The sequence below is a fragment of the Arctopsyche grandis genome, chromosome 7 (assembly GCF_051622035.1).
Source record: "Arctopsyche grandis isolate Sample6627 chromosome 7, ASM5162203v2, whole genome shotgun sequence".
In the NCBI taxonomy this organism is placed as follows: domain Eukaryota; kingdom Metazoa; phylum Arthropoda; class Insecta; order Trichoptera; family Hydropsychidae; genus Arctopsyche; species Arctopsyche grandis.
The window spans coordinates 28,043,093-28,054,115 of record NC_135361.1 but is presented as its reverse complement, the minus strand read 5'-3'; the positions used below and the strand labels follow the sequence as shown (position 1 = coordinate 28,054,115).

Below are 11,023 nucleotides of genomic sequence, written 5' to 3'. Positions count from 1 at the left end.
GTACGCGATCGAAATGTGCGAAATAATCCGTTTACCGTAATGAATACAATTATTAGCGTGAATTTAACCTTTCACTCAATTATTTAATAAATAATCGGTATGTAATTTGATTGTATACATATATTGTCGAGATTCTAAGAAACATCATTTTAAAAAATTGAAAATTAATTTTATAGCTTGGAGTATATTCATGTATTTTAATCAATCACCACCTACATATACAAATGCACAAGTATCCACCTAATATTATTTTTTACTTAAAAATCCCATTCTTTGGTCAAGTTCGTTACTGTGGTCTCTAGCCTATGAAACTCAGCTTGTAAATGGGGAAATGGGGAACACATTATGATAATATAATTTAACAATTATAGAAAAATACTAGATTCTAATAAATTAAATAAAAACTTTAATAGTTAATTCGTTTATTAAATATAAACAGTAACAAAAAATGAAAACATAAAAAAGTAAGAAAATATTATAAAAGAAAAAAATAAAAAGCGTTTTATTTTCAGCAGTAAATAAATCTGGAAAAAAAATAAATTACTTTCCTTAGGCTTTACTTTTCCATTTCATAATATTGAAGCACAGATCACATTTCAACACCTGAAATACATTTTTTTCTGATTAAGCTTGTATTTAACTATTTATAATTCATGTATGTAAGTCATAATATGTAATACCTTATTTTTATATGATCAACTCATTCAGGAAACATTCCCAATGGCGACAAAACCAAATCAGTATTAGTGCTATCGATGATGGCTCTCAGCAGCATTACGTCATCCGGAGATACGGACCATCCACCCAATTGCCCCAAACTTTTTAACTTTGGACATGTTTCCATTAACAGTTCAACAGTTTCCCTCGTTAAAAGTGGAGCTCGGGGAAACCAAATCCCTTCCAAATTCTCAAACTTATTTTTATGTAGCATTCTGTAGGAAAACATATCGCTCATTATAAAATTTCTATATATTATTACATCAACAGATATGTCATAATTTCAGAAACTTATCAAACATAAACAAAAACATATATACTTGGCGTCACCCAAGACAAAATTATTTTATAATGGATACTATTTAATTGATTATTTTTTTTACTTTGTAAATCAGAGCTGAAATGCTCTGATGCATTGTAAAAAAAACAAAGTGGAGCTTTTTCAGAAAATTTTGTAGTCTAAATTAGAGTACCATGAGATAGATGTGAACTTCATAATAGACAAACAAACATCAATTTGACGACCCCAAGTATATGTACATATGTACATACATATATAGCAGTTTTATAACTGGAATAAAAATGTAATACCTTGCCATATCAACATCGGTCATTTTAACTTCATCAGCGACGACAATTTTCTTCAACTTTGGACTGCAGGTCATCAAGTATTTGAATGTTGATATTCGCACATCATTGTGAAGAATTTCTATGTGTTCCAACTTTTCAAACCTTATTTCTTCCTCGTGAGTTAGAATGTCCATTTTAAAACACTCCATCATTACGAGATTCGTGCAAACGTAAGCGATGTGAGTAAAGTTAAGTGAGCCGGTACCCAATGTCAACATGAACGATGTCAACTTATGACCGATTCTTTCCATCAACTGATGAAATTCGTGACATGGAAATTTGCTTAATTTAACTCTAGTTAACTTTTCGAACTGCTCTATATAAGAAATCACACCTTCTTCAGGCCGATCTATGTAAATTGTTTCGAGCGCCGGACAAACTTTAACAATGCAACTCGCTGTCTGCTTATCGGTGCCCGTATCATGAACATATTGCAATTTTGATTTAAAATTTGCTGGATATTGTTTCGACTTGACTAAATGAGATATTGCTTTTCCAACAAAGGAGTAGCTTCCAAGGTTTATCAAGTTTGGCAGATTGGCTATGAGCAACGAGACATCGGTGTGACAAACGTTTTCTTCGCCATACGCTCCAATGTTCACAACTGTTAACGAATCTCTAATATTTGAACCACTGAACAATACTGCGTGTATTCCATTCTCGGTTATATCAGTTTCACCGGAAACATCCAACATCTTCAATTCACCGCAATAACGTCCGATGTATTTCAATACATCATCGTTGGCTATGTAAGGAATATTCAGTACGTTCAAAAACTTTAGTGATTTTATCATATCGTATAACAGTTGCAACTGCTCGTCTTTGACCCAAACTCCTTTCAGATTCAACGCGTTCAAACTCCCACCCTGTCGAGTGATGGTTCTAAGTATTTTATCATAGAAACAAACTGGAAAGATTCCCGTCGCTAGAGTCTTCACATTCTCTTGGAGTAGCAGTTGCATTGCGAACAGTCTCGCTGATGGATCTAAATATTCAGAATTTAGTATTAGATTCAACAGATCCTGATAGATCACTCCGGTTGCACCGAGGCTTTCAAAATACGACGAGATAACAACATATATCAATGCAATGTCGTCTTCAGCATTCAATGAAGCGAGAGTATCGATGAGTTGCTTCGCGACCACCGTCAACGAGATCTCATTCAAATTTGGCACTTCACATTTCGGCGACATGTTTGCGTATTGCTTATCGATGCACTGTGTTATTTGAATGACATTTTATGCAATGTGTAAATTGACACGTTCACTCCACTGTTACAGACAATCGAATGAAATAAAAGCTCCAGCTGAAACACGATGCGCCGTACGACCTAGAATGTATATATTTAAACTAGCTAAGTATAATCTCTAAATCTAAATATAACTTTTGGGCAAGAGCCAAACATATGATCCTCAAGTCTCTGGAACTCGCCAGGTTTTTGTTTATGAAACTTGATGATTGCTGGTGTTGAGAAATATAGGTGTGCATAAATAGGTGCATCTCTCTCTCTCTCTCTCTTTCCCTCTGGAGAAAGGTCTCAGTATATATGTACACTCAATGTCAGTTGGACAATATGAAGCTTCATACCATTGGTCAGTATTTCAATGTATATAATATACAATTGATTTAAATATATTATTAATTTTAAACTGTCAGTTCAGAACAGAACAGAAGCACCATTCAGGACACAAAATTTACTCAGTGATGTCACAGGATTCTTATTTTTTAATATTAAAATCCAAGTGGCCAATGAACTTAGCATGGTTTGTAACTCTAATTTTCCCCCTATAAATACTTAATTATACGATAAATAATAAAAATAGTGACAAACCAAACTGACATTAATGTTAATAACGCCTCGAATACTAAGCTCCAAGTAATACAAAATAAATCCCTAAAAATAATTTATAATACACCCATATAAACTAACTTGAAAAAACTGCATGCCATATATAATATTCCGTTTGTTACAGACATTACTAACAAACTAACCAGTAGATTCTATGACAGAATCACTAATAATCATACTAACACACTGGTGAAGAGTCTCGGTGATTACAACAAAATGTCTATACCCTTCAGGTATAACACACAGATTACCTAAACACAATCTGCTTTAAATTAAATAGGTTTTTGAGCTCTTTTTCCAATTATGTTGTAGATTAACATTAGAATAGTATAATACTATGATTACTAACCAAATTAAATTAAATTGTAAAATAGAAAATGATCAGTAGATCAGTAGCTATTAAAATAAATATAAGATGTATTTTGAACATAATTTCGTAATAATAAAAAGCATTTAAAAACAAAAAACGTTAATGTCAGTTTGGTCTTGATAAATGTTGATCTAAGGTTGAAATGCTACAAAAGTAAAAGCAAATGTAGAAAGTATAAAGATGGACAATGCATTTTATTTCAATTATAAAAATTCATACACATTCATAAAAAATCATTGAACTATGTAAATACAATAATGTTCACTGGATTACAAGTTTATTAGATAATACATTTAACAGTTTATTAATCTTTATTTTCATCGATATCGGGACTTTGGTTTTCTTGATTGGTTTCAACGTCTCTAGAATTTTTATTTTTCTGTTTCTTCATACGCATTCTATACATTTTGTTTTCATCTGAACACTTTGTCGTTATTATATTTCTGCAAAAAGCAATTATTAAAGTTAATTTGTAAACTATTATAAATTACGAATAAATATTTCGAAAATTACACTAACCTTACTAAACTTTCTTGTACGTTACACATTTGAGTTACGGTTATTATAATATCTGCAATTTTCTTTGCGTCTAATTGCATTTTAGGAGGTCTACTTGTAAAAGCCGGTGATGATTTTCCAGTTAGTGAATGCGTGGCTAGAGTTCTGAAATTAAAAATCATTAATTGATAAATTATGTACATCAAAGTATTTGAATTACGAACGAAAGTCGAATTTGAATTACGACTTTGCTTTATTTAATATACATACATACATAAAATATAATAATTAAAATATATACGTAGGGAAAAGTTGGACTGACTTATATTAAGGATATTACCTTCTCGGAAACACAGCCATCAATAATTTTCTAGTGGCAAATGAATACGAATTCCAGTTGATTTGACTGTATATATGATATGGAACTAAAGTTTTACCGCTTCCAATCGGTACCTAAAAAATTATAGTACAAAAATTTAGAAAGATTGATTCACGTAGAATTTATAAGGTGATATATGTACATATATGTATATGCTAATTTACCATTTCAAGACATTTGTTTGATTCAGGATAATTTGGCGTACTTGATACGACTCCTTTAGAAGTTTTCTTCACTTTTGGCGAGTTAGGTATCTCTTCAAACTTATAATTGGGCATAGGCGTGTTCCATTGCTCACTAGATGGAACTTCGATACAAATTGAATTTGATTCTTTAAGAACAGTCACATTATCCTCGTTTCCTTCGGTGAAGTCGTAAGGACTCGTATCCACGGGTGGTACTTCAACCCGCGAGGATAGGACGTCTGCATATGTATTATTAACCGTATTTACAATATTGGTTGTATTTTGCATGAGATCCATCTGTTTTTTCATATCGTTTAACGTTTTGTACAGACTGATCATCTCAGAGCGTAGAAGTTTTTGGTTCTCTAGTAATATATGAAATGTCTTCTCGTCGAAGCCCGTCGAGGTAGTCTGTGTCTGCTGATCGAAAGTCATTGGTGGTGCTTGAACCTTTGGCACTACTTCAGTGTTTACATCTTTGAAGGCCATATTTAATCGTTTTTCACCTTCGGATATTAGTTTGTCAAAGTTATCTGTGTAGTTTTCATTGGAATTCAACAAGTTTGGTATGCACGGTTGCGCATCAGATAAAGTTCGATTTAATAATCTCATCTCCGGTTGATTTTTGTATGAATTGATTTGATTGGCTATCTTCAAATATGTGCAGTTATTCCTTTGAAATTTTACTGGTGTTTGCGTTTTACTTTTTCTTCGAGATACTGATTTTGTTTGGATATCACTCCTTTTCCTTTTTATGGCAGCTATCAACTTTCCTCTAATACTCTAAAATTCATACGTAATATTTAGCAATTTATACATCTTATTTATGGTTTTATAGTTGAATAAATTGCTTACCCCCTCGTCAGATACACAATCACTTGTGTTCGGATTCCAGTCTGATTCGCTACCTTGAAAGTCCTCACCTTCTGAATCTGATGCCCCATTTGGAGACTGAAACAAAAATTTCATCATCGGTCAATATAAATACATAAACACATTTGTATATTAGGCATTTATTTGTGTCCATACTTTGCCATCATCATTGCTGCCTTTTGATAAGTCGATTGACTCTGTCACTTCTTGCAAATGCTTTATTTCCATTTCTAAAAATCCTCTGTCAGCTGTAATCAAAAGGACACCAATGAAAATTGTATTTTAAAAGGTGATTTATGACAAAATATAAAGTATCCTCAAAAAATTTTATAATAATGCTAAACGACATAAATTTTATAACTTATAAGTTATAAGATAATCATGTTCACATTCTAATGGATAGATGCAGCGTGAAACATAATTTATGTCTTTTATTACAAGTAATTTTTTAAATTATATATTTTTAAGAATATTTTCAGGTAATCGCTCTATAAAATGTTATGTAACTTATTTGTTATTGCGTTTTACACTTCCTGTATAAAGGGTGGTTTACAGCAGTGTTTGCCAAATTTCTTCACCCCCCCCTGAATTAAATATAAAAATCTTTTTCAACCCCAATATTCTCATATTCAACCTTGAAATGCAAATGGCCAATAACCATACACGGGCAACAACTATCGTTTTTCATATTTGATTAACAATACATACGTATGTACATGCCTAGTAAATAATAAAATAGTAATAGTAATTCGTATTTATGTACATATTTACGGCAAGATAATAAAATTCAGAAGTAATCCATTACAGGCAAAAAATTATTATTTTTAATAATTGTTCCTTTTTACCTGAAAAAGAAATTTGTCAATGTGTTTTGATTATAATCAAGAGGGCTGGACACCAGCGCCTTGTCCATACAAACGTATTACACTTCTCCCTTCCTCAATTATGGCACTAGAGACATTGTTTTTAATATGCTATGGATATCCACCATTGGGATGCATCTATCGTTTTATTTTTTGATTAGTTATTTTTTATGGGAGCTAGGAACCGCCAAACATCTATAAAATCGCCTCTTTTTTACACCCACGAAAAGAGTCCAGCGTGCTTATTTAACGGTCGATTTTTAAAAAAATACGCGCATAATTGCACAGAAAATATCTTTCTCATACCGATGATGAAATATTTTTAAAAATTGGTTCAGTTTTGGAGAAGAAAATAGGAGAATACGAAACCTCGATTTTGTCGATTTAAAATACGTATTATCTAGTCGAAGCGAAACTGTCGCATATATATTGATATATATTATCGCATTCACTCAATATATATATCGAAGAAAGGAACGGCAACAAAATTAAGGTTTCAGGTGTACAGCCCTCGTAAGTATGGATGTGAAACTTGGGCAATGAATATTAGTCCCAATGCATTCAAAGAATTGTGGAACCTAGTAGGTATGCTCGGTATACGAGGAGAGACAGAAAACAAGTTGATCGACGAAAAGTAAACAATAGAATTGTTCGAATGGTACTCAAGACAGTGTAAAATGGTGCGGGAGAGGGGACACGTAAGATGGCCCATGTGTCCATGACTAAGTAAGAAAAAACCTTGTGAAAAAAATAGTTAGGAAGATGGATGTTTCTCAAAACAAAAACTAATGGAAGCGTGTTGAAAGACCTTCATTCAGCAAAGAAATGCGAAAGGCAAGTTACCAGAAAAAGTGTGAATTTAAAGTTGATTATAATTCAGAATTGGACTCATATTCTACATATATTCAAATAGTCATAAAATTAATATTTAAAAAATATATATGACATATGCATGCATAGCTTTTGCATTTATTTACAAAGCTCTTCTATGTATATTTTTATCAGTAGAATACATTCAACTTTACGCGATTCGCCTATATTTACGAAATTGGCACACTTCATTCCACGTTTCCGACAACACGGAGTTTGTTGCGTTTTATTTTCTGCTAACACGTATTATACCGAGATGAAAAGACTACGATACAAATATGCATACCAAATCGGTTTTTTAACACGAGAACCACCGAGAGAGAAAAATCACAATAATCAATACATAATTCCTATAATTTGCATTTGCAACAATAAACGAGATATTTCACAACGTATTTTATTTTATTTTATCGATGTAAGTATTTCAGTCCTGTATTATTATCTTGAATTTCTTTTTGAAGACAATATTATTACGAGTGTTTTTTTTTTCATTTGATTTTTAAATGCTTTTTATTATTACGAAATTATGTTCACAATACATCTTATATCTATTTTAATAGCTACTGATCTACTGATCATTTTCTATTTTACAATTTAATTTAATTTGGTTAGTTATCATAGTATTATATTATTGTAATGTTAATTCTACAGCATATTAGGAAAAAGAGCTCAAAAACCTATTTACAATCCTTAATATTACGAGTGTGAAAAAAAAGTGCTCAAGGAAAATCCAAAGATGCTCGGAAATACTGAATCGCCACTATCATCGAATTTCTCTGTTTAAAAAGTTTATGTATATATATGTGAATAACACTTAAGCTTTTAAAAACTGAGATCATAAATATAGTTTAGAAGTAGGTAAAAAAAGGATCAAGTAAACGACTAAAATTGGGTTTTATTGCCTTTCTCCGGTACATTGTTAGCATGTACTATGTAGCCTCGAGTGTCCCTATGGTCAACTGCATCGAATCTATGTAATTGTTCCTAGAAAAAAGGCTCTTGCCTTTTTTACATGATTGTGAACACTTCGATGTTGTTTAGGCGACTTGAAATTTTACCAATGTATTGCAATATCTTATGAATTTAGCGCAAATGATAAATTTTATATAATATTGATTGATTCACCGAACAAGCTTCAAATTAGAAAACGGATGGGATTCCATCCGATTTATTACGTTTAAGGTTAATGCGAAAATAGGCCTTATAGACATGTGTCCAAAGGTTACTATCGAATGTCGATGTATGTATAAATTTTCTGTTGTTTTAATGAAATTTGAATTTCTTGGTTTATTATGAATCAATTAACAGGCTCGTTTAAATCTTTGTTTCTTCCTTTCATCAAAAAATGTCAACATGTTATAATTTTAATTTTACACAAGATTCTCCAAATTTAAACCACAATAAACACAGATTAACTTAACACAATCTGCTTTAGGTCATCGACTTTAGTGAGTCTTTAATTAATATTATGTATTAGATGTATTATGAGCATTTATAAGAATTGTAAATAGGTTTTTGAGCTCTTTTTCCTATTATGCTGTACATTGACATTAGAATAATATATTACTATGATTACTAACCAAATTAAATTAAATTGTAAAATAGAAAATGATCGGTAGATCAGTAGCTATTAAAATAAACATAAGATGTATTGTGAACATAATTTCGTAATAATAAAAAGCATTTAAAAACAAAAAAACGTTAATGTCAGTTTGGTCTTGATAAATGTTGATCTAAGGTTGAAATGCTACAAAAGTAAAAGCAAATGTAGAAAGTATAAAGATGGACAATGCATTTTATTTCAATTATAAAAATTCATACACATTCATAAAAAATCATTGAACTAAATACAATAATGTTCACTGGATTACAAGTTTATTAAACTAAATAAAATAAAATTGTAAAATAGAAAATGATCAGTAGATCAGTAGCTATTAAAATAGATATAAGATGTATTGTGAACATAATTTCGTAATAATTAAAAGCATTTAAAAATCAAAAACCAAACCACAATAAGCGTTAAAAATTTAGCACCATACTGTTGAAAATAAATTGTTATTAAATATAATCCAATAGTTATCAAGAGAAATAATCTTTTCGTTCGATCTTATAGTGAGTGTCAAAATCAAATGAATATGTATTAAATATAAAAATTGCTAATTAACTAGATTTTATAAACCAGGGAAACGAACCGAAAACCGTTATTTTTGCCGGAACGAAAACCGAACCGATATTTTTTTCGTACATTATAAATTGGCTATCAAAAGTGGGCGTTTTAAACACCTGTGAACGGAAAAGCAAGATTAAATACACCCATTCCTATAAAAATTAACTTCTAGAATAAAACAAACTTTCTTTATACACTGTTATCGCACTTTTGTTCCTAAAATCAGGGCCCGATGAAAAGTTGGTAAGCCGAGAGAAAGTCAATTAAGTATGAATAAAAAAAATGTATTTAATCTGCACTCTATTCCGCAGTGCACCAGCGGCAACCTACGCTAGGAAATATTCACCTTTGGCATTCTAATTACGTATATTATCACAATAAGTTATAACGTAAAAAGAGAGGTATAGGCGGTGTGAGTGTACATGTTTACATTAACTTGATAATATTTAAATGCAAGAGAACCGAAAACCGGAACTGAACCGATATATATTTTTTTACCGAACCGGAACGAAAAAAATAACGGTTCGGGTCCCTGTTATAAACTCTATCTATCGTGTGAGTATATAATTAACAAAGATATCTACACCAAGTTATCATACTTTTTTAATATGGACTAATTTAAATTCTTAGTATGTATGTACATATGTAGAATAAACTTGATAAATCGTAAACTTAATATTCAATGCTTCGTGATAAAATATACATAATTAAGATTATTTATATGAAAATTCAGTAAATTTTATAATATATATACATACATATCGACAGCTTGGTGCACAGATATTATATGCCCATTTTTGAATTTGTATCGAATTTTAAATTTGTAAATGCAGTAATAATTCAGATTTTTTCTTTCAAGGTAATTTATGGGGTATACATAAATTACCTTGAATGGAAAAACATGACTTATTCCAACATCTACAAACTAAAAATTTGATACAAATTCAAAAATGGACATACAATATCTATGCACCAAGCCACGTATGTCTGGAATAACGCCACGAATACTAACCTTTCCAAGCTCCAAGTAATACAAAATACATCCCTAAAAATAATTTATAATACACCCATATATACTAACTTGAAAAAACTGCATGCCATATATAATATTCCGTTTGTTACAGACATTACTAACAAACTAACCATTAGATTCTATGACAGAATCACTAATTATCATACTAACACACGTGTGAAGAGTCTTGGTGATTACAACAAAATGTCTATACCCTTCAGGTATAACACACAGATTGCCTAAACACAATCTGCTTTAGGTAATCGACTTTAGAGAGTCTTTAATTAATATTATGTATTAGATGTATTATGAGCATTAATAAGAATTGTAAATAGGTTATGCTGTACATTAACATTAGAAAAATATAAGACTTTGATTACTAACCAAATTAAATTAAATTGTAAAATAGAAAATGATCAGTAGATCAGTAGTTATTAAAATAGATATAAGATGTATTGTGAACATAATTTCGTAATAATAAAAAGCCACGTATGTATGTACTTCATAGAAAAATCGGTACTGTAAAAAATGGAATATTAAAACATTTGGGAGCATAAACTGAAGAAATGAGAAAGTAATATCAAATACCTGATGCAATGACTATGCTTGC

The 11,023-nt window shown here is 30.8% G+C and overlaps 3 protein-coding genes across 3 annotated transcripts in view; 1 reads left to right on the top strand and 2 right to left on the bottom strand.

Annotated features, from left to right (window-relative positions):
• LOC143914530 (uncharacterized) overlaps window positions 1-11,023 on the top strand; it is a 98,231-nt gene that overhangs the window by 34,371 nt on the left and 52,837 nt on the right. The window lies entirely within an intron of this gene.
• LOC143914294 (uncharacterized) lies at window positions 408-2,699 on the bottom strand. Its single transcript, XM_077434460.1, has 3 exons — window positions 1,309-2,699; window positions 681-932; window positions 408-603 (listed from the first exon to the last, which is right to left on the bottom strand). Exons 1-2 carry the CDS (start codon window positions 2,538-2,540, stop codon window positions 701-703), a joined length of 1,464 nt encoding a protein of 487 aa, XP_077290586.1. The 5' UTR covers window positions 2,541-2,699; the 3' UTR covers window positions 408-603; window positions 681-700.
• Window positions 3,734-7,486, bottom strand: LOC143914556 (uncharacterized). Its single transcript, XM_077434816.1, has 7 exons — window positions 7,390-7,486; window positions 5,658-5,749; window positions 5,484-5,579; window positions 4,608-5,411; window positions 4,405-4,517; window positions 4,086-4,229; window positions 3,734-4,009 (listed from the first exon to the last, which is right to left on the bottom strand). The coding sequence occupies exons 1-7, from the start codon at window positions 7,424-7,426 to the stop codon at window positions 3,871-3,873; spliced, it is 1,425 nt and encodes a 474-aa protein (XP_077290942.1). The 5' UTR covers window positions 7,427-7,486; the 3' UTR covers window positions 3,734-3,870.

Excerpts from the sequence above, each read along its gene's own strand:
- LOC143914556 (XM_077434816.1), bottom strand. The coding sequence starts at position 7,426 with ATGAAGTGTGCCAATTTCGTAAATATAGGCGAATCGC. Across the intron at positions 5,750-7,389 it reads CGTAAATATAGGCGAATCGC|CTGACAGAGGATTTTTAGAA; the intron begins GTAAAGTTGAAT and ends TTTTGATTACAG. Across the intron at positions 4,230-4,404 it reads ATGGCTGTGTTTCCGAGAAG|AACTCTAGCCACGCATTCAC; the intron begins GTAATATCCTTA and ends TTTTAATTTCAG.
- LOC143914294 (XM_077434460.1), bottom strand. The coding sequence starts at position 2,540 with ATGTCGCCGAAATGTGAAGTGCCAAATTTGAATGAGATCTCGTTGACG. Across the intron at positions 933-1,308 it reads ACCGATGTTGATATGGCAAG|AATGCTACATAAAAATAAGT; the intron begins GTATTACATTTT and ends GTTTTCCTACAG.